The sequence below is a fragment of the Squalius cephalus genome (assembly GCF_949319135.1).
Source record: "Squalius cephalus genome assembly, chromosome: 10".
Taxonomy (NCBI): Eukaryota; Metazoa; Chordata; class Actinopteri; order Cypriniformes; family Leuciscidae; genus Squalius; species Squalius cephalus.
In genome coordinates, this window is record NC_137131.1 from 18,902,246 (window position 1) to 18,926,133 (window position 23,888).

The following is a 23,888-nucleotide window of genomic DNA, read 5'->3' on the forward strand; positions in this document are numbered from 1 at the left end:
TGTCTCTATAAATCTTTCTCAGGAGGGGTCTTCTTATTCACCGCGCAGGCATGTTTGTGTGAACTCTGAGAATACAGGGCAGGCCATGCTGTTGTGAGAAGGCTGTGAACCGACCTATGGTGGAAAATTATTCTCAGTTGAACTTGTTTTGATATTGACCTTGCAAAAGCAGTTTGATGTCTAGTTGTGTTGGATGGATGCAGACAAACCGCCCTAAAGACTGTAAATATCTTATAAAGCATTAAAGGTTAGGGCTTTCACGGTACCAAGATTTCAGTAGTCGCCGGTACCAAAAACAGTAAAATTTTGGTTCTCTGTACCAATTTAGGTACCAGAGCAAAAACTGTTGAATTAAGCATTTCCAGTTTCCGATTCCAGTTGTCAATCCAGAAACTTTTAAACTTGTCAGATTGTGAATGGGTGATAAATAAAAAGCAAGACAAGAGCCCTCCATTTGTAATCATTAAGTATGTCACTCTTGCGAAAACCTATTATATAATCAAAAAAGCAGTCGTAAATGGGACCTATTAAGCAAAATTCATTGTGTACGCAACCACCCTATAATGATGATAAATCCACCCGCTCCTTTTTCTTAAAAAAAAATCCCCATAAAACCTCAACAGTCTCATTGCTTGAAAACGGCTTGTTCTATGTGACGTCACATTGCTTAGGCCAGTGGTTCTTAAACTTTTTTTTTTTTTTGTTGCGCCCCCCTTTAAACCTTTTAAAAAATATGCCCCAACCCCCAAAGCAAATTTATTAAATAAAAACAGAAAGATTTTTTAAAATGCAAGGAAAAACACCTACAATAGTTTCACTTTGTAATGTCATTATATTTTACATTTTTTTATATAACAGCAAGAGAGAATAATAATAATACAGAATATTAACTTTTCATTTAAATAAACAAAAACATTTAAATATTTCAGTGATGCTTTGGATGAACAATATATAAAAGCACAAATATATAACTGCTATTGACAGCGCCTCGCGTCACAAGCTCAGCTTCTTGTTCGTCTTCTCACCGGAACACGCACGGCAGCGGTGTTGCTTGCTCGTTCACAATCGCAGCTTGTGATTCGGTCTGCTGAAGAGGTGCTTTTCTATAGCGAGCAGCTTCTATGTTGGGCTTGTGTTCCAACGGTGACAAGTGAAACGATTCGGTGTAATTGCCGTTCGATGCCGCTTTATTAAGGCAAGAGCGCTACCCGGTATTCACGCACTTGAGCGCCGTTGCAACGATCTCCCGTGTTTCATAAATGAAATCTGTTTACAGAAATTACAACTATAATTAAAATAATACCTCTTCTATCTCCATGCAGCATATATTTTCTATTTCGGTATCCTGTCACTTTTCCACATGAGCACCTGTACAACAATTAATAAGTGAACATGACGCAACATGTTTGTGTGTGTGTGTTTCGTTATAGCGCATAGCGAACATTGCAACTGTATTTGTGAGTGTGTGTGTGTGTGTTGCTCATCCATCGCTGGAAAACAGCTGAAAAAACTCAACTAAATAAATGAATCAAAAAACATTCAGAAACTTCCTGGTTTATTCTCAAAGTTGTTGCTTCTGCCGGAGTCTCTCCTTTATCAGTGTCCGACTCCTGTTCAATGCGTATAGTGCTGAACACCACTATTTCATTGACAGTCATTGTTTCTCCTGATTTCTTATTGCCATAGTTATTCAAAGTTGAGATGTAAAGGCTCCGCCCTATTCTGGAAATGCAGCTCATTTGCATTTAAAGAGACACACACAAAAACAGCATGTTTGTTTTTTTCTCCCATCCATAAATTGTCATTTTCAACATAGTATAATAAATTATCTGTAGGGAATTTTGAGCTGAAACTTCACAGACACATTCTGGGGACACCTGAGACTAATATTACATCTTGTAAAAATGGGCAAAAAAAATAAATAAAAATAGGTCCCCTTTAATTGTACAAAGAATCTATTATTTACATTGTTTACACTTGGATATAATGTAAGGATTCATGAGCATGCGGCTTGCATAGAACAAAACAAAACCTTGTGGGTTTTCAGATGCGTTAAGCAATTTCTAACTAACTTGCTGATTCGCACCTTTCTCTGACTTTACATGGCGTTCACCTGCTCAACAGATATGATTGTGATTGGCTACAAAACTTGCAAAACCTCTAGCAAAGAACATTATTTTGTTTATTTGTTAAAATATAGGCTAAACATTACATTCTAAACCTAAAAACAACTGATTGCTTACCATTTTAAATGCTCATTTACTGAAGTCTGTCAAATTCATGGACACTTGCTTGTTGTCAGAATATGCAAAATGGAAATGTTCTAACATTTACAGATAATTATATAACCGTAAAATGTTAGTTATGCGCTGAGGAAAACTCATCTCAGAAGCATTAAACGGCACACACATCTCTCAAAGCCCAAAAGGGGACGCTGTATTAAACACTTATGCTTTTGTTTGAAGCACTTGGCTAAAGCATTCCCATGTTTTAGATAACTTGGGTCGTGCTCCTTTCCTGCAGCAGCTCACTATGTGACCTCCACTATTTTCTGTATGCATATTGTCCATACTAGAAATGTGTTAATCACTACCTTAAAGCAACGTGACTGCCAGGCTTGCAGACGCAAAAACTCGATTAATCAAATTCATTGTTGATTTATTTGATTGATTGATTAGCCTAGTTGTTGCAGCCCTAATATCATTATAGGCTATGCGTAACATACAACATTTTTGAGAAATAGTTAAATTGTGTATGCTCCCTTGTATTTAAGGTGTAATTTAGTTTTGCCTTGATGTTTATAACACATGACATTTTTAGAGTTATTAAATGTAAACATTTTGCAAAAAAAATTGCAAAATTGTTTTCATAATCAAATGAAACGCTCTTGTTTGTCATTGACCCTTGTGCTTGTCTGAAGGTGTTTCATTGTTCTTGGGAGCTCTCTGGGCCTCCTCAAGCTGATTAGCTAGTGCTTTATTCCATTGCATAACAACCTGAACCGGATCATTACACAGCACCGTGTATGTTAAAGTGAATTCCCATCTTTCTGCAGTATAGAAGGATATTACTCAGAGAATGCAAACCACTTATTATTTTGAGAACTTGCCATTACGTTGCATCTTGAGAACGATGCTACATTCCAGGATGCATTCCATGTCTATGAACGCTTCAGATAATTGTAAACATTTCTGCTATCTCTTTCTCTCTCCTGCTCCTCAGGGTGACACTCGGGGTCAGATGGTTTCGGAACGTCTGGGTCTTGGCCATAATCTGGACCTCTCAGACACTATGGTCCAACAAAAGTTGGATGAAATCAAGGATCAGATTAAACGAGAGATCCGCAAAGAGCTGAAGATCAAAGAAGGAGCCGAGAACCTGAGGAAGGTGACCACAGATAAGAAGAGTCTGGCTTATGTGGACAACATGCTTAAAAAGTCCAACAAGAAGGTGGAGGAACTGCATCAGGAGCTTCAGGAACTGAACGCACACATAGTGGTGAAGGACCCAGAGGAGGTTGTAGGTATGGCTGACTTTACTCCATCTCCATCCATGTCTCTTTAGCTTTTGTATACTGTATATTTGTTTTAATCACTGACAAAAACTTACCAAAAGTTTTTTTGTTCATATTACTAGGGCTGATTGATCTATCTTGATATTTTCCAGCCATTTAACAATATTAAATGTAAATCCCCATGGTTTATTTTTTGCACCAAAATGGCTTAAAAGGGGAGATTCCTTTTAGTCATTCAATCTGAGGAACCATAAGTTCCAAATAGACTAAAAATGTCTAATGCAAGTAGTAGAATATTAAAAATCTATTTAAAGAATACGTTTTAACTAAATGAACATATATGAGGAACTATATTTAATGATTTTCTTTTGCATGTATGTACTAATATAGCAATCCATAGTAATAAACAGTAGTTATATGTTTTTTTGTACTAAATCTTATAAATTCCATGTGAGAATTTTAATTGAGAAATGAGTCAGTTGATTTAAACCGATAGACTGAACCAATGCATGGAAATGAATGAAACTTACAAACTCTATCACGATTGTTTGCTACTAAAGTTCAAATAAATCAAAATGCTATTAAATCTCATGTGCGGCAAGGGCAGATTTCAAAACTAGTTTGGCATTGTCTTTAAGAAACCATGTAGCTAACATGGTACCATGGCAATACCATGTTTTTGGGCTGTGGTAATACCATAGCAGTAAATAACATGTAAATAACATGTTATATAAATATTGTTATCATCAGTATAATGGTATGCATTCAAGTACCATGTTATTACTGTCGAATACTGTCACTGTACCTTGGTACAACAAAAGCACTTTTTTTGCTCTACTGTGGTTGTACAACCAAGGGCTTTGTTTCCAAAACAACAGTTATCCATGGATGTTACTCTACACTGTAATATACTCTTGAAAAAACAAAATCACAACAAAGACCAATGTTAATGATTTGCCAGGGGTTTAAGGGATTAACCAAAATAGATGGTTTTATATTTGCCTTTTTGCTTATACAAACAGCTTGCTTTTGAATTTTTATGTTGTTTCTTATTTATACCATCAGCCGCTTACTGAAAGAACACTTTATTTATGCGGCTGTCTTTATTTCCCTTTGAACTTTATTATAGATAATACTACAGTAGTATAATATGACCTGCCAAGTTAATCATAAATTAATTCAAAAGCAATATGGCAAGAGTGTCTGTCTTTGCATCTGTGTGTGTGTAAGTGGTAGTGTTGTATTTGGCTCATGGCATTGTGGTGTGACATATTATAGTGTGACTTTTTGTGGACTTGAAATGATGAATGCAGACTCATGATTATAAAGCTGTTTTTTGGCATTGCTTCAGGGTACTTCTGTTGCATTTACAATCGTGACTTTAGTTTCTCTGTAGATGCATGCATTTGTTACTGTCTCACCATCTGTATGCCTTGTTCTTGGTTAAGGCCAGCTGTGATCTTGGTTAAGGCCAAAACGATATCTATATACCGTCTACACCAACGGTAGACTCTTGTTTATTCTAAGTGAACTTCAGTTATGTTCCATGAACATAATTGCATCACATGCTTTTAAAGTAGGAAGTATTTTGATTGTTTTTATTGTTCATCTATGAAAGTGATTCCAACAGTATTGTTCCTCTGTATCCTTATTGTTATAGTTTTGGTGTGGACTGAGTGGACTCCCAGTTAGAATGACTTTTAAAACTTTGTTTATAGTTATCTTTATGGATTTTGTTCTTGGTGTGACTGTGAACAGATCAAACCAAAACATTTGTTGACTCTTTTTAGGTTTTTCAAATCAATGTACATTTATGGTATGGTGTGTTTAAATGCAGTTTTTAAATGTATGTTTTTATTGGTCTGGTAAAAGCAACCTGCCCATCTTCAAGAGAGTGAGGGTGATAGAGGGATTAGAGTAGAATTAGGACAGGAAGTGTCTCTATCCTGGCACTTAGTAGTGGGGAAACCCATGGCAAATGTGAGACTTTTCCTGGTCAGTTCTACAAATGCTTCATGAAAATCTTTGTACTGTATGTTTATAAAAACCACAATATTAGGCTACCTTCTTTCATTTTTAGTCAGATTGCAATAGCAACTTGATTACATATTCATGCATTAAATGTCTCTTAAGGCCTGTTGCATTAAGCAGGTTTTAGTTCCTACCCAGGTAAGTTTGAGTTTAGTTTGAGCAAACTTTAGTTTTTCAGGCTTAAGAAGGTGGATTGGCTTTAAGCAGTGTTCATTGCTAATTTCCGCTAAACTGCTTTCCTGCTCCGGAGCAGATTTTATTCTGGGTTAGAGATCACCAACCAAAACTGGACCAATCAGCTGTGAGACATGTATCTGATGCAATAAAGCATCAAAAAGTGATAAAAGTGACTTTAAACCATTCAAGCGCGAGACGACTCTCGTGCTGTTTTGTGTGCTTGCGTGCATGTGTAAAAGTATAGGTTTAAAATCACCTTTTCTATGAGCGTGCTTTGCTTGTGTGTGCAGCACAGAAAACAGTGCGCAAGTGGTCTCGCGCTTGAATGGTTTAAAATCACATTAGAATCACTTTTTCTGTGCGCACGTTTTGGATGTGTGCAGAGCACAGAAAACAGAGCGTGAGTCATTTGTGATTGAATGGTTTAAATCACATTAAAAGGTTCCCAGGAACAGATAAGCGGAATCGGAATGTCTGTTTCTTAACGAGTAGCCGGTTCTTGCAAATTTGGAAATGGTTCTAAAATGGAACCGCTTCTCGATACCCATTCCTACTTGGCACACATGAACAGAAAACGCATGTTCAACAAATCTGATAACAGACACTTTGACACAGAAGCATGTGAAATGATCCACTATTAATCATATTTAATGTAAATGTGCTGGATATGGCTGATAAGAGCTTGCGTTTATTGTTGATGAGTTTCTCACACCAGCTCAGAACACGAAGAGAAACCAGCGCACCTTTCACTGAAGTCTTTGTTAGCATATTATTGATCAATGTGTTTGAAACGCAACTGCAAACTGAAAACTGTAATGCTGTTCTCTTCCTTCATAACTTCCTTCATAACTCGTACTGAGAAGGTTTGAGTTGCAGAGGAATTTGTGACTTTTTCACCTGTTCAACCACATCAAAGTTTCGTAATTAGTAAGTCCGTGCTTTTTCTCTTTTTGTTCTTATGTGCTGAAGGGCCGCTGTGCCTTGGTGAAACGGTGTTTGTACGTGAAGAGCTCTTTTCCAAAACGCCATAAACCTAAAAAGCTGCCTCAAAGAACCAGCAAAAGTAATGATTATGTAAAATATTGCAATAAGACATTTTAATTGTTTATTAATTTCTGTGTCGGCTGCAAAGATGAAGTTTATGATAGGCTATTCTATTGACTCGCGATCTTTGCAGTAGGCTAGTGAACGCACCGGAGAAATGCACATTTATTAGGCTACATAGTTTTATTTTTATTTTTATGCATTAAATCCAGAAATTGGTAATGAAAAAAATATTAAAACTAAGATACAATTAATACAAAACGAAATTCGTTTTAAAGAAAGGCTTTGTGCTTTCTGTTTTGAGGTCTCTGTGAAAGTTTGAAAGTCTTTTAGTGCGCTTTCAGAGCGCTCGCGTCCATAATGGAGAACTGTCACGTAATATTGTTTTTTCCTCATAAATGCAAAAACAAAAAATAAAAGACAAAATACTTTTTTAAAAAGACAAACCATCAATTTTTGAAAAAAAAAAAAAAAAAGATGGATTTTGCGTTTTGGGGAAAAAATTGAGGGATTTATAGCGTTTTGAAAAGAACATTTTTTACTTTGAATTTATCATCAACAATATTGTTGTTTGATTTAATAATCACTGTTGCAAGAGGTGCGTAGTTCGGTTTTTTTTTGTTTTTTTTTGTTTTTTTTTGTAAGTGCACAAAGTTGGGGCTAACTCAGATTCTGTTTAGTTAGCTCCTTTATTTTTTTTATTTTTTTTTCTATAGCCTACAATAATAAGTCAAATGCAGCAAGTCAAAAGACCAACTGGACCTTCTTTGCCAGTTTGCACACATTTCTTTGAAGGATGGCAAAAATATCGTCTGAATATCGATATCGAGATATTGGAAAAAAATATCGAGATATTCATTTTTGTCAATATCTCCCACCCCTATTCCTGAGCTATAAAATGCCAAGTTGTTGTGAAATGTCAAGTTCACATTTTGCTCAAAGGATTTTTTTTCTTCACATTTTTAAAAGTATAAATCAGTGGACAAAAAATAATAATGTGAAGGAAGGCATATAAGCCTCTATGCATAAGTTTCTTTCCAGAACATGTAAAATGGGAGACGCGAAATAAGTATAAATGGTGCAAGTGAGCATATTCAGTAGTTCCAGAAGAGAATAACAAAAAGAATGAGCATGTCTTAGTTTATTCAGAAATGTCCCAACCATTTATACAGGAATGTTCTGAATTATATTATACTCTCTTGATGAGTTGCTCAGAAATCTGAAATCATCACTTTGTATTCAGGTGCAGTGAGTAAATGCATGGGAATTCCCAACATGTGAATCATGCAGTCAACTGATTTCAGATTGGTGAAAAGATCAGATTTGTGCATTTAAGATGGATTTTAATGCTTAATTTAAATTTTAATAAAAATTTTTTAATGCTTTTAAATAAGACAGCCCTATGAGTATCATTGATTTCTGGTTACATTGGATGTTAATGTTTGTGTATTAGTGCATAGAGATTTAAAGATTTGCATATTTGTGTGGACACTGGGCAGTTCAGCAAGCTCGAGATAAGCGACCGTGGATTTTGCTTATTTTAAATGTGTTTTAGTCATTGTGAGTGGCCACCAGTTTTAAACAAATTTTTGTGTTTAAGGTATTCAGGTTATATAAGCTGCATGGCTAATCATTAGCTTAATGCGATTTAAAACCGTAGATTTAGTATTGCATGTCACATTGCATTTCATGTCAGCTATCAATTTTTTTAGTGACACTGAATTTTATTTTTATTAATATTAATGTTTTGCTTTAGTCCTCTATATGTCATGACAGAGCTATATGTAAGAAACTGGGCTTCCACCTTACCTTTGCAGGTGTAGCCTATATCATTTGTGGTTAAGTGTTCTTGTCAGGACATGAGTTGATGATCTTCTCATTCTGAACCTCAGCTCGTCATAAAACAAGCCTGTGTGTGTGTGTGAGAGAGAGAGTTTCAGAGGAAGAAAATTACACAATTAGCCATTTGCCTTTAACTTGATCATGTTTTAAATCGTATGTGAATTTGAGTAGTTTTAGTATTGCTTGTTTAGGTAAAGATGAAGAATCTTTCATACTGACTATCCAGTTTTGCCCCGTTCTTTCAGTTTTTCTCCTAAGGTGTTTTCTGTTCATGTTTATGTTTGCTCAATCTTGTGCAAGTCTTTCCATGATGGCCTAGTTGTTCTCACAGAGAGTCTTTGAGAAACTGGCACACTGTCACCTGAGAGAACATTTGCATTTTTCTTGCCTGCACAAGTCCTTCACTGGGTGTCATTACATCATTGTCATTTTTGCTTATTACACAACTCATCAAATGCTAAAGTTAAACAAAAACCACCCTCATAGTATTTGGCTACATGTTTTAACAAGTTGAAATTTTGGCTTGGAGGTAAAATGTTCTTTATCTTATAAAATACCATAAGATGAGTATAATAGTATTGTTTCTGTGTTGTCACAACTCTTATCTCCTAAAGTTTTTTCTTTTTCTTTTTTCTTCTTCCTCAGATTAAACGCTAACGTCTGAGGTGCTTAGATTAGTTTAAAGGATTAGTTCATTTAAGAATTAAAATTTCATGAAAATGTACTCACCCCCACGTCATCCAAGATATTCATATCTTTCTTTCTTCAGTCGAAAATAAAATTAAGATTTTTGAGGAAAACATTCCAGGATTTTTCTCCATATAGTGGACTTCAACGGTTATCAATGGTTTGAAGGTCCAAATTGCAGTTTCAATGCAGCATTAAAGGGCTCTACACGATCCCAGCCAAGGAATAAGGGTCTTATCTAGCAAAACAATCGGTCGGACATGTCACCCATTGAGCATGTTTGGGATGCTCTGCAAAAGTGTTGTTTATAATTTTGTTCAGTGTGTGTATAAGTTAGCCTGGTAATACCAGACTCTGCTACTTCTCTTTGCTTCGTAGACAGAGTCTGGAATGGCATAACAGATAAGTGTTTTCTCTCTTGCTAGGGGGCGCTTGTCTGAAGTTTAAAATCATTGGTTACCCGTAAGCCAATCACATAACGTTTGGTTATGGCGTGTGTTATGCGCATGCTCGGCCGCATTTAACTTTCACTGTAAACACATGTATGATGCAAAAACAAAACCATCGAGCGAAATACCGGAGTGAACATGGCTGTGAACGACTTTTGCAGGTTAAGTGAAGTAAATCTACGCATCCACGGTACAATCAGCGTGTACGTCACGGCTCTCAGCCCGCCCTCTGTTCGTTGATTGGCCCGGCTGTTTCCAGACCGGTGGCAAACAGAAAGCTCTGAAGCTGTCTCAGACTGAGTACAGAAGCGAAATGAAATTGAGCGGAAGTACGAAGTCTGACGTAGTCAGGCTATATATAAGTTAACCTTTTGTGTTCATGGTTAAGTCCTAGTCTAATTTCAACGTAGTTTATAGGAGATGTTTACTAGCCTTGGTCTTGTTAATTTGTTAATTAACACTTTAATTTGTGTGCAGCCTACATTACAATAACTGTCCTGGTTGAAGTGTAGCCTTAACGGAGAACTCCGGTCAATTTTAACATTGAGCTCATTTCACGCTCATTTCACGACTGATTGTCGAGTTCACGCGCATGATCATCATAGGTACTAAACCAATGCGTGTGGACTCGACAATCGATTACTATGGACTTTGACCGAAAACAGGATGTAAATACAGGTATGAGCGCTGGCTAAATAAATATCATTTTTATTCATATCTTTCACATCTACTGCAGTCAGATTGACCCGCGTTCACTCCGAAGGAATCACTCACATGACCTGTGCACTTATAATGACACATCAAGGATGTTAAGAGGCTAAAAGCAGGTTTAAAACTTGCCCCATTGAAGTCAACAGGGTGCAAATTTTAAAAAGAGGATAACACGGTGTAGGCAACACCGATTTTTGTCATTGTTCTCTGTATTGACAGCACTCAATGTTAAAATTGACCGGAGTTCTCCTTAATGCATGGGTAAACGTTGTATATTATTGGGAAACCCGCCACAGCAATTATCTGTTTGGAAATGGGCACTAATGTTTGGTCAGAACCAGTTTACACGACTATGTTCTCTGGAATCCTCAAGCGGAGGACTTCTACATTCCGATTGGTTGTCGCCGAATCGCGCCATAGCTTATTACCATAAAGTTGCCCCGACTTCAACTTTCCTCGACGCCCACACTGTCCAAGACAGTGTGACCACAGTCGCTCGTAACCAGCTCACATTGAAAATTAATGACTTCCGGTTACTTTGACGCTCTCGCCGGCGGCGGTGTGAAAGCACAGTTATTCCTTGGCTGGGAACGTGTAGAGCCCTTTGAAGCTGCATTGAAACTACAATTTGGACCTTCAACCCGTTGATAACTGTTCAAAAAATCCTGAAATGTTTTCCTCAAATACCTTAATTCCTTTTCGACTGAAGAAAGACAGACATCAATATCTTAGATGACATGGGGGTGAGTAAATTATCAGGAATTTTTAATTCTGAAGTGAACTAATCCTTTAAGGCACTTAAGAGGCAATTAAACAAGATATACACAAACAGAACTGTATATTCCATCAGTTAATTTCTTTCTGGATAAATTTGTGGTTCAGGTTGACAGAATTAGCTATAATGTGAACTGGACCTTTTGCCGTTTAAAAGCCTGGCTGTATGAGACTACCCTTTAAAGGGTTTAAAGCAAAAACAGGCAAAAAATTAAGTTAATCATCCTCAGCTACACTTTGTTTGTTTTTCTGTGTAGTTGTTTGTGGCTTACCATCGTAATAAAATTATGTTGTGCTCATGCTAGCTGTCCTGCATTTAGCATTTTCTACCTGCCCTGAAGGATCGAGTGTGGTTTCGCTAATCTTGGGTGCATTTCCTGCCCATATGTTTGCAGTCGCTGTAATTTCTACAACATTTCAAACATGCTGTATTTATTGTTGTTTTAGTGCATTATTAACTCTTTGATGTTGATTTGTGTTTGTTCAATGTCAGAGTACCCACTAACCCCAGACACCCCCAAGAGTGAAGCCCGGACGTCCACCAACAATAGCCGACTGGCTGCTCTGAAGAAACAGGCCGACATCGAGCTCAAAGTGAAACAGGGAGCGGAAAATATGATACAAATGTATTCCAACGGCTCTTCCAAGGTAGTAGCCTGCGTTTAGAGAATCTGTGGTGTGTGGATTGTGTGGTCTAATGTATTTGCTTGTGATAAGAACAATCATTTTGATGGACATAAATTCTCTGGAAAAATGGCTAAGATGGTTTTGTTTTGTTTTGTTTTGTTTTGTGTTTTGTTTTGTATAACTGTTACAAAGTGCAGTTGTTAAAAAAATATACCCAATTTTAAACAGGTTTACTGAACATTCCCCCTTTTTAATAGTTCTACAACAAACTCACAGCATTAATTGAGCCAATGTGGCAGTGTTGGTACTGATGGAGCCACTGTGTTTACATTTTTCAGTTAAATCAACCTTCAAGTGGCAAACTAGTAACCTAAGCCACATTAGTATTTTTAACAAAAGAAGAAAAATTGGTTTTAAGCCGGTGTTTCACAGTAGGAAATATGTGTAGATTTCCAAAAATGTCTTTTTCCGTCAGTTGTAATAATCCAGTCTGACAACAGCCGGTATGTTCTACACAGAGACCTGATCTCACCATCACCGAAGTCCATCTGGGATTACATGAAGAAACAGCAAAAACTGAGACAGACTAAATCCAGAAGAACTGCAGCAATGTATCCAAGACACTTTAAGAAACCTACCTGCAAAGCTACCTGATAAACTATGTGCAAGTGTAGCTAGGGGGGAAAAAAAACACAAAGGGTGGGCGTGCCAAATATTGATTTGATTTAGTTAATATAAGTTAATTGATCATATGACAGTATTTTTGAAAGCATCCTCACTTTTGAGCATTTTCACACAAGTGCCTAAAACATTGCTTAGTACTATAGCTTTGCCGGTGGGTTTCTTCAAGAGTCTTAGAGCAGTTCTTCTGGATTTAGTCTCTCGTTTTTTTCTGTTTCTTCATGTAATCGATTATGGCGAGATCAGATCTCCGTGTGGAGCATACCTGCTGTTGTTAGACTGCTTGTGCATACAAAAAATCTCACAGATTATTACAATTAATGGCAAAAAAAGATATAAATAACTTTCTTAAAAAATACTAACGTGCCTAAGACTTTTGTACAGTACTGTATAAATAAAATACACTTCAGGTCTAAATTACATTAAATACTGTACTTCGCTCTTACTCGCAGAGAAGATAAACCGTTTGATCTCTTAAAGATCTTGTGAGAGATTCATCCCAAGAAATGAAAACAGATGTTAGCAAATATGTTCTCTAAAATTAGATGAAATCTCCTTTCCTTTTTCCTAAAGAGGTAAAGGAAGCCAGACCAGACTCATTTATACACATATGCCAATGTCATGGTAGTAACCCCCTAGGGTGCAGCTGACATTAAGGAGAACTGGAATAGAACAGTTCAGTTATGTTTCTCCACCCTCCCCCTCAGGAAATCACTGCTGGTTACTGTACATGTAGTGTGTCTCATTACATACATGTTGTATCAGCGGAATCCATGGTTTGATTTGGCTTCGGTCTGGAGTGTCCGACCCTCCTTTCCTGCCTTTTATCAAGAACGGTTAATTAAAGAGGCTCTATGGCTAAAATTATCATCTTGGACTCACAAAGGAGTTGTTAAATCAGCAGAGTCTTTGTGGGCGAAATATATGGAGTGATAAACACAGGGAGACAGAACAAGGGACTCTGACTCATTTCCAGATGTATGAACAGTTTAGTACCCTCCAAAAAGCTGTCAGGAAAACATGCTCAGCACTGCGGCACATGACTTAATTTGACTCGCACTGATTAAGAGATACTCCTACGTTTCTCTTGGCCCTCGAATGCTCTGTTCAAGAACTTTTAAAGTCATTTTTGCGCCACTTGTGGCAACAAATCAAATTGCATGCAAACAAAAACTCCCTGTCTTTTAATGCTGGGCCATACGGGTAACCCTGTCCCAAACTCACACCATTGGTTAAGCTAATATTAGACCCTGAAAAAAATTACACATTAACCGGTATGTGGGTTTTGTCTGGTCAGTCAAAATTAAGTGGTGAGTCCTTCATGCAGGTTCCCAGCTGCTTTAGACATCCGGAGGAAAGGCCTCTAAGGTAACGTCAGCCTTACAGGAAGTTCAGTCCATAGAGACTCCTGAGTCCTGACTCACTCACATTCACTAGATTTGAATGCTTGGTGTGACAAGGAAACATCCCTTGACACTTCAGACAAACGGCAAGGTTTTCATTTGTTGGTTTTACTTTTAATAACTTTTAAATCATAAAAGTAAGACATACTAAGAATATGAATTAATGAAGGTTTGGTAGGTCATGTTTCAACTATGATTATATGCACAATACAGCATGGCCTCAGATACTTTTTTTTATTAAACAGTTAATACATAATACAGACATTCAGGACACACATTTTTATTACAACAATTTTTACAGTTGTCCAATCTGACAGGTGTTTAAGAATATGTTTAAGGGGATTTTCTAGGGCACCTCAAAAGGGATCTGAGGTGCAGTTTACACGACACTGTTTTCAACTAAAAACTTTTTATGCATTTTGGCTGTTCATTTACATGACAACAGCGTTATGGAGGCCTGAAAACGCAAACTTTTGAAAATGGGTTTTAAAGTGCAAGTTTTTGAAAATGATAAACTATCGTATCTGTGTAAACTACAAAAGTGTGCATTTGTGAAATGGTGACGTTATGCGCAGTCGTATTACGTGTTCAGTCTATAGGCACGTAGTGTTTTTTCTAAGTGACATCGCCAACTACTAGCCTGGTGTGCAAAATACAGTGTTTTTATTTGTTTTCGCGGATCTGTGTGAACAGGGATTATTTGACATTGTTGTCTGAATAGAAATTGAACTCAAGTGCATATCTCCTTTTATATTCATATTTGAAGGTTTATAAACTATGGTTCTGTATATTTTATTCCTCCTTTTGTTTCTGAACTCCTCTGTTTTTACTTTTCTGCTGTGGCTACATCTGTAGGACCGCAAACTGCTCGCAGCAGCTCAGCAGATGCTTCAAGACAGCAAGACAAAGATAGAGTTCATTAGAATGCAGATCCTTAAAGCCAGCCAGACCAGCGAGATGAACTATGAGAACAATGATGGTATGTGGTATAGCTGATGTCCTCTCTAATTATATCTATGATTTGCACTTTAAATGGGCAGAAGTGTGGTAAAAAGTCATAAATCTGATGTTAGCAGTAACTTCAAGCAAGCCTATCATCAGTCCCCTGGACCTGAGGATAGAAGAGCTACGACATCACTTCCGGATAGAGTCTGCTGTGGCAGAGGGTGCCAAAAACGTGATGAAACTGCTTGGAACAGGGAAGGTGACGGAGAAGAAAGCTCATTCAGAGGTTGGCTTCATTTCTAAATCATTGTTTTTATAGTTGCTTCTCATTGATTGATCGTTTTCTTGTGCTTATATAAACACTTTCATTTCTGTATCCATTTAATCCAGTTATTCATTTAACTAGATTTTTTTAATAGCCTGCATTGCCTCAAGCTCCAAATGTTTACAGCCTTTCTCACTTTACACAGAATGGTTAAATAGTTTTCGAACTGTCATGAATTTGTTTTACTCATGTGTGAGTAATACTCTGTCACTTTCCTACCTATTAGAAGGTGAATTTGCATTGTCAAATGTTTTTTTTTTGTTTGTTTTTTTTTTGTACTAATTAATTAATTTGATAACAGGTTTGCTAAAATAATTGTTCCCAATGTGTTTTGGAGAAAAAACATTTCATAATGTGCATAATCTGAGCAGTACTGTATATGTATTGCACTATTTGAAAAGAATAAATAATTCTGTAATTAAAAAAAAGTTTAAAAAACAAACAATTTCTGTTACACATTCATTTCACAGAGAAATTTGAATCCTGAACTTGCACAAGGTAGTGAAGAGTTTGTGTTCAACTGTGGCATCCGTCCAGACTCTATCCCATAGATTTACCATGCAGTTTTCCACTCACACTGCCAATGTTACGCACATAAAACTGTTTATCTTTGTGACAGGTTCTAAATCTGGTTTGTCTTTCAAAGGTCTTTGGAGGTTTTGTTGACTGCATTTAAAATGTGTGTATTTATGTCTCAATGCATTTGTAAACGCTGTTAACTTTCTCTTGCAGGCTCAAGCCCGCTTGAATGAGTCCAGTCAGAAGCTAGACTTGCTGAAGTTCTCTCTGGAGCAGAGACTCAGTGAGTTGCCCAGAAATCACCCGAAGGGCAATCTGATTATGGAGGAGTTAGCCATGGTGTCCTCCCCACCTCTCAGTCCCCGCCAAAGCATCATATCCACCAGCAACCAGTACAGCACTGTGGCCAAACCTGCTGCTCTGACTGGTAACAAAACAAAATTCATACAGTCACATGGTACTCAAGGTGTTTTGAACTCTGTTGTTATTTACTGGTCCCATTTTAGCTTGGTTTTAACGATGGCAGCTTGTAATACTTCAAAAGGTTAATAAAGGGCTTGTAAAAGTTATCCTTCTAGGCTTTAATTCAAATAAAGATATGGGGGGTTCAGCTGAGTTTTTGTCTCATGTGTTCAGCTGAATTTTTGTCTACGTTAGAATGCATTGTTTCAATTTATAGTCTTGTTCTCTGCAAATATTCGCTCCCCGTGTGAATGGGCCCTTTAGTCCTTTATCACAACACATGTTGCTGTACGTTCAACTCTGTTTGAGAGGCGGAACAGCTGTCTGGGTATAGGCATGTAGGAACTACACTCGACTTTTCGCACAGTGTCCACACACTCAGCCCCAGCGGCCCCCTCCCCCACCCTTTGCTTTATCACACACAACTTTGACCTTCACTCTAAAGGAGAACGAGAGAGCTTACGTTACCATTATAGACTTGAACCATGTAGTGCTTTCCATATAAGGCTCTATTATAACTACTGCTTGTGTCTTGAAATAGACATTTGTAATTGTTTGCACACTTATTATCTTGTGTTAATCAGAATAGATGTGTTTGGTGATTTACATCTCAAGATCATGCAGCGTTTTTGGCTCTGAGTAGGGTTTCTGTTGTAAATCCGCAGGCACATTAGACGTGAGGCTCATGGGCTGTCAGGACCTCCTGGAGAACGTCCCGGGTCGCTCAAAGACAGCAGCTGTTCCTCTACCCGGCTGGAGCCCCAGTGAGGCACGCTCCTCATTTATGAGCCGAGGAAACAAGAACAAATCTGGCAGCACCAGAACCCTATCCAAGTCCGATGATCTGTCCAGTTGAGTGGCTTTGTATTTGTTTTAAATGCCCTTTGAAAATCCCATTTAAGATCATTCCTGAGGATCTTGCATTGCCGTTGGGCTTCACCATTTCAAATCGAGTAACCAATATAAATTACACTACATTCACTCACGTACAATCTGCTTTTAGCGAACTACAAACTAAGGCTCTTGAATTTGACTTGATTTCATCTTCAATCATTGTCGCCCCATCATAATGACTGTGGAAAATAAGAGAGACTTATTCTGACTTGTATGCAAGTGAATACACTACCATTCAGAAGTTTGAGGCCAGTATTTTTTTCTTTTTTATCTATGATGCATTTCATTGATCAAACATGACAGTAAAGTAATTTATAATGTTATAAATATTAAGCTGCACAACTGTTTTCAACTGTGATAATATAAAAACAAATGTTGCTTGAGCAGCAGTTCAGTATTTCTGAAGGATCGTGTCACTGAAGACTGGAGTAATGATGCTGAAAGTTTAGCTTTTGAAATCACAGGATTACAATACATTTAAGAAGATATTAAAATAGAAAACAATTATTTTAATTTTGTAATATTTCACAATATTAATGTTTTTACTATATTTTTGGTCAAATAAATGCAGCCTTGGTTTTCTTTCAAAAACATTTAAAAAAACTTGACAATCCCAAACTTTTGAATGGTCTGTCGATTTGAATTTATTTGATTACTTTTTTTTTACATTTAATTCAAATGCTAATGATTCATTACATGATTTGCAGATTAATTAAATCACAAGTAACTGAATATATCAATATTTGCTTCGATAATCTCCATTTAAATTCAGTCATGTAAATCGAGTTTGTCCAAGAAAGGCAGTTACACAAGATCTGTTCTTGTATTCCATCTGCTTTTTAAAAACTGTTAGTCTAAGTTTTGTTTTTTTGTTTTTTATCGTGCAGACTGATGTCCTTAAGGAATATTTTTATTTTCATCACAGCATTTTTTTATGAATCACAATAAATCAATGTAAATACTAATCTCTTGTGAATATATTCATGCCTCTGTTAAAGACAAATAATTTAAGAGGTATTTTGTGCTGTTATGGCAGATGAAATCAGTGCCGTTCTGAAGCTGGACAACACAGTTGTGGGACAGACCCATTGGAAGCCAGTCAGCAACCAATCTTGGGACCAGAAGTTCACACTGGAACTTGACCGGGTAATGCATGAGAAATTGCATAAAAGTCAGTTGCACAGTTGTCAAACCACAGTCTTATCCCATAATCCCCTCAACACATGAGTTGATGGGCACACATATGCACACATGCACACCATTCCAGTCTCTCTCAATTAACTTTGGAAATGTTAATCCCAGATTTGACCCAGTTCTTATGGAAACTCTCAAAAGGCGGATCAGAAGTCATCACTCGTAATCTCTTAATTCTAACATATATAAATGTTCCCTTTCTGCAGTATATTTATTATTGAGTCACACTGTTGCATAAGCAAACCTCAGTTTACTTGAAATGTTTGTCATTATGTTCACAATCAACATTAGTTCCCTATTTGTTCATCTTTATAATGTATCTCCATTCCTCCACATTAAGAAATTGGTTGATTTCAGACACTTTTTATTTTGATTTTGATGGATTTGCACAGGTTTCTTCTTGACATCTCCCAAAATAAGTGTAAATTAAATTACTCCTTAGGGAAGATATTGAAAATAGTTCATAGTAAGACTGATTTGGAGGCTTACTACTTGCTGTGTTATTGTATTCAATTTATATTTAAGGATTGATTATTGAATGAACTTACACATGCATGTCTGTGTGTTTTGACTTGCTTTTGAATGTGTGACGACATAATCTTTTAATCTCATGGCAGGCAACAAGAGAGCTCTAATTAGTAGTTGTGCTATGGCAGACAGACTCTGAAAAGACCTGTAAAAGGCCTGTAAATGTCAAACCTTTGGCTGTGAACCTTAGTAATACTCATAAGTGGTGCATGCTGGGTTAAGCTTCACTGTTACTGTTGCTCATACTATAGATTCATGCTCACAGCATAAACAGTGAGGTGTTAGGCCCTTAAAATTCAGCTTTTGTACTGGACATGAATGATTCACCTCCCATAACTTTCTAGCAACCACATAGCAATGCCCTGGCAACCATGCACAACACTGTAACTAAACTAATTTCATTAGTAGTTTTAGCCTAAATGCATGTACACTACCGTTCAATAGTTTAGGGTTGGTAAGTCTCTTGTGCACCAAGGTTGTATTTATTTGATAAAAAAAAAGTAATATTATTAAATATTATTATAATTTAAAATAAGTGTTTTCTTTTTTTTTGTATGTAATTTATTCCTGTATGATTGCAAAGCAATTGCAATTTTTTAATCAGCCATTACTTCAGTTTTCAGTGTCATTCTAATATGCGGATTTGGTGGGTTAAGAATAATTCATCACAGTTGAAAACGTTTGTGCTGCTTAATATTTATGTGAAAATGTGGTGATACATTTTTTCAGGATTTTTTGATGACTAGAAAGTACACATTTTTGTAATTTTGTAATTCTTGATTGTCTCCACTATTTTAATTTGTCCTTGCTGAATAAAAGTATCCATGTCTTTAAAAAAAGAGTGTATACAGTGTGTAATATACTTAATATCATACATTAAATTATTTTTTTCTGTTTGACCTGTAGTCTCGTGAACTGGAGATAGCTGTGTATTGGAGAGACTGGCGCTCACTGTGTGCTGTTAAGTTTTTACGTCTAGAGGACTTCCTGGACAACCAGCGTCATGGCATGTGCCTCTACCTGGAACCACAAGGAACACTGTTTGCTGAGGTAATTAATTTTTTCCACTACATACAGACATGTAATACACAAATTTGATGGCCTTGTTGTGGATATTTTGGAGATTATCTCTGTCTCTTTGGACACAGGTTACATTTTTTAACCCAGTTATTGAGAGGCGACCTAAACTACAAAGGCAAAAGAAAATCTTCTCCAAACAGCAAGGTAAGATTATGAAGTGGCAAATATGCCTCAGTGTTGAGAATGGTTGACATGTTCACTCAAACAGATTAGATTAAGCAGCCTACTCTTAACACAGTTCTGTGGTTCAATATTGCTCTGCTGCGGGACCAGTGTTTGCACGGTGAAGTCAGAATGAACTTTGACCTTCTTTCTGAACTCGCTTGAACCATGTATTTACAAAAAGGCTGAATAGCTGGTTTAAGCTCATGAACTGTCTGTCTACTGCCTACATAGGCAGCTGCCTTCTAAGAAAGCACTTATCCATCATGGATCCTCATAAAGGATAAATTTGGAACTGGCAGCTTAACTTATAGGTGTCACACAAATAGTGATCTGCATAGGAGACTCAAGTTTTCTGTTAGCATGTTGCTAAGCTAACAGTCTATTCACACCAACACAAATGTTTGAGACGTAATTTTGGTCCGTTAGCTGTTTAGACCAATGCATAAAAACTTAAGACAGTCTGAATGAATGTGTAAAATCACTCTCTGATATTGTGGCGCTTGTAGAAAAGCAGAAATAATGCCCTGGTTACTCTGGTAGATAAGAGTTGCACAACTTTGTTTACATGTTTTTAGACAGCTGTTCAGATTTTAGTATTTGGTATGGTGTTTATAAAAAAAATATATAAATAAATCCAATTTACGGTTCTGGATTCTTCTGCTATTCACTGTCTCTTAGCAAAACACTGTTCGAAAACAGCACCAAATTGTACTTTTTTGTAACCTTATTTGGTGGCCAGCTTCATTCAAAGTGCAATAGAAAAGATATTAGAACACCTCTCTGTAAATAAATAGATAAATAACTTTTTTTTTATTATTTCTTTTTACACTATTTGAAGGATACAGGCTATATTGTCTCAGTGTAGCTAAACTTAGGTATTTTGGGGTGTTGACTCTTGGCAGGTTTGGTTTGATTAAAACAAACTCTTGTGCGATTGCTCTGTTAGAGACCCCTGAAAAGGTGGGCCTTGGTCCACTTCCAAATGAACTCCGAAGCGGTTCGACTGAAATATGAATACAACACAGACCACAGACATCTAAACGAACCAAAAATATGACGCGATGTCACAAGATGCGACCCTAAAAAGCACAGAATGCTCAAGCATGCTTGGTTTGTCTCGACATAGTCGCAATGTTGCCCAATTACAGTTCAGTACAGGCATTGGAAACGTCGGCGTCTTGCAGCAAATCTTTGTTTGTGTGTGCAACAGAGGAATTCCTGACTCTTTCAACTCCTTTTGCACATTTTATAAGCTCTTTGTGAGCTCTCAGCTGGTCAAATATAATAAATAACATATAATGAGAATCACACAGCATTTTTTTGTTTTTTATCTTAAGGCTCAGTGTTAAAAATGCCAGTGAACACTAAGCGAACCAGCCAGGACTAAATGTATAATTTTCTTTTTTGGTCCAGACCAAAAGAACCAACAAGTGTGAACACACCCTTAGTTGTATAAACCCTGCTAGAAAACATGTCTACGATGCTTTAAAATATTGCCTCCATAAGTAGCGCAGTAGGTTTTGGAACTAATGTTATCTGCTGCTCAGAAGTTTCTTCATCTCAAACCTTGTCCCTCTTAGGTAAAACGTTCCCGCGTGCCCCTCAGATGAACATTAACATCGCCACCTGGGGCAGGTTGGTGAGAAGAGCCATTCCGTCAATCAATAACTCCTTCAGTCCTCAGGCGGCTGATCTGGGCTCAGCATTTAGCCCTGAAATGGCACCCATCGGCCACCCAGACGCCCACTCCCTACCCAGGTGCATATGTGTACAAATTCATTCCATCTCATCCACACAGACTAATTTCCTAAAAGAGCATCAGTAGCGGAAAGCCCTCAAATTATTCTGCAGTCTTTGATAAACAATGACTAATCTGTCTGGAAACATAATTGGTGCTCTATATTTAGATAATGAGATAACTTAACATTCCTGGTCTGTATCCCAGTGTATGCATTCCATAATGTTACTATTGCTCTGCGGTAACTTTTATGATTTGTCTTCTCTTCATCAGCGACCCCACTGTGACCAAATTAGACTTTGACAAAGCAGCCACCCCTCCCTCAAAACGGCACTCCATCGAAGTGGAGATAGAGGAAACAGCACCACCAGATAAGATCCCAGATAGAAAAGAGGTGCAGGTAAAGGAGGGGTTGTATTAAAGGGATAGTTTACACAAAACTGAGATATGTGAAAGATGTCATCATTTACTCCCCTTCATGTCGATCCAAACCCATCTGACTTTATTTTTATTCTGTGAGACACAAAAGGAAAATTTTCAGCAAAATGTTGATGGCACTCTTTTCCATACAATGAAAGTGGATGATGATCACCGAATGTCAAGCCCTCAAAATGACCAAAAGCACCATTAATGTAGTTCATACAACTTTTAAGTAATATGATTGCTTTGAGTAAGGAAAAGAAATTGAACTCAATATTGTTCACTGATAATCTTCACCTCAGCTCTCAAATCTCACTGACCTTCATGTATATTTAAATATAGCAGGCCAAGTCATGTGAATGAAGCGAATGAATACTTTTTTCCTTGCAAAAAGCTATCATATGGCATTTGTTTTTTGTCATTTATGGGCTTGACTGCCCCTGTTGTAAGGAAAAGAACAGCGTGAACATCCTGCCCAACATGCTGTTCTGTGTTTGATGAGCAAAAGTCAGTCATGGGTTTGGAACAAAATGACGACGAGTAAACTATGACAGAATCTTCATTTTTGGCAGAACTGTCCCTTAAGGAGAGTTCTTTTGCAAAGGTTTGGAATGACTCTTAAGTACCTCTTGCCTACAGGATGCCCTAGCGACCTTTGACTTCCTGAACAACACAGTAGCTAAACCAGATTATGACAGTCTGGTTGAAAATGAGCAGCCTGACCTGGAACTGACTGCAATTCAACGAAAAACTGAAATAAGGTAGTCTGTTCCCCATTTCCTGATGACATCATGGCTACATATAAACATGCATTCATTAACTGTAGTCAAATGCTCAAAGTGTATGTTCATGCTTTTAGGGAAGAAGAGGAAGTTCAATTCAGTTTGACAGACTTCAAATGTATAGCTGTACTGGGGCGTGGCCACTTTGGAAAGGTAAACGTTGTGCTTTCACATGTGCAATAAGGTGAGCTCTGTAGAATTTGCAAATGTGCCATAATGTAATGGTCACAGTGCATTAACCATTTGTATTTGGTAATTGTGTAATGTATTGTAGATTATCTCTACACACCACCAGTTTGTGATTTCTGCAGGAGATTGTTTCAATGTCTCATCTCTTTAATTGTTCAACAGGTTTTACTTGCTGAGTACAAGACCACTGGAGAAATGTTTGCCATTAAAGCTTTGAAAAAAGGTGACATTGTTGCAAGAGATGAAGTGGACAGGTAAAGGCTATGCATAGTAGTAGTAGTAGTAGTAAAATCTTTATTTGTCCCTTTACAGGGCAATTTAAGTTAGCCTGGTAATACCAGACTCTGCTACTTCACTTTGCTTCGTAGACAGAGTCTGGAATGGCATAACAGAGAAGTGTTTTCTCTCTTGCTAGGGGGCGCTTGTCTGAAGTTTAAAATCATTGGTTACCCGTAAGCCAATCACATAACGTTTGGTTATGGCGTGTGTTATGCGCATGCTCGGCCGCATTTAACTTTCACTGTAAACACATGTATGATGCGAAAACAAAACCATCGAGCGAAATACCGGAGTGAACATGGCTGTGAACGACTTTTGCAGGTTAAGTGAAGTAAATCTACGCATCCACGGTACAATCAGCGTGTACGTCACGGCTCTCAGCCCGCCCTCTGTTCGTTGATTGGCCCGGCTGTTTCCAGACCGGTGGC

At 37.3% G+C, this 23,888-nt stretch overlaps 1 protein-coding gene across 2 annotated transcripts in view; it reads left to right on the plus strand.

Annotated features, from left to right (window-relative positions):
• pkn2b (protein kinase N2b) overlaps positions 1 to 23,888 on the plus strand; it is a 42,844-nt gene that overhangs the window by 14,696 nt on the left and 4,260 nt on the right. The window contains exons 2-15 of one of the 2 annotated variants that reach the window (XM_079883612.1): positions 3,223 to 3,523; positions 11,723 to 11,877; positions 14,796 to 14,919; positions 15,017 to 15,171; positions 15,943 to 16,156; positions 16,857 to 17,042; positions 18,122 to 18,231; positions 19,714 to 19,857; positions 19,956 to 20,031; positions 21,633 to 21,810; positions 22,064 to 22,190; positions 22,850 to 22,971; positions 23,070 to 23,145; positions 23,344 to 23,435. In XM_079883612.1, coding sequence (XP_079739738.1) covers positions 3,223 to 3,523; positions 11,723 to 11,877; positions 14,796 to 14,919; positions 15,017 to 15,171; positions 15,943 to 16,156; positions 16,857 to 17,042; positions 18,122 to 18,231; positions 19,714 to 19,857; positions 19,956 to 20,031; positions 21,633 to 21,810; positions 22,064 to 22,190; positions 22,850 to 22,971; positions 23,070 to 23,145; positions 23,344 to 23,435 — 2,060 coding nt within the window. Of the gene's footprint in view, positions 1 to 3,222; positions 3,524 to 11,722; positions 11,878 to 14,795; positions 14,920 to 15,013; positions 15,172 to 15,942; positions 16,157 to 16,856; positions 17,043 to 18,121; positions 18,232 to 19,713; positions 19,858 to 19,955; positions 20,032 to 21,632; positions 21,811 to 22,063; positions 22,191 to 22,849; positions 22,972 to 23,069; positions 23,146 to 23,343; positions 23,436 to 23,888 lie in introns of both variants that reach the window. The other variant, XM_079883611.1, reaches the window with a different exon arrangement.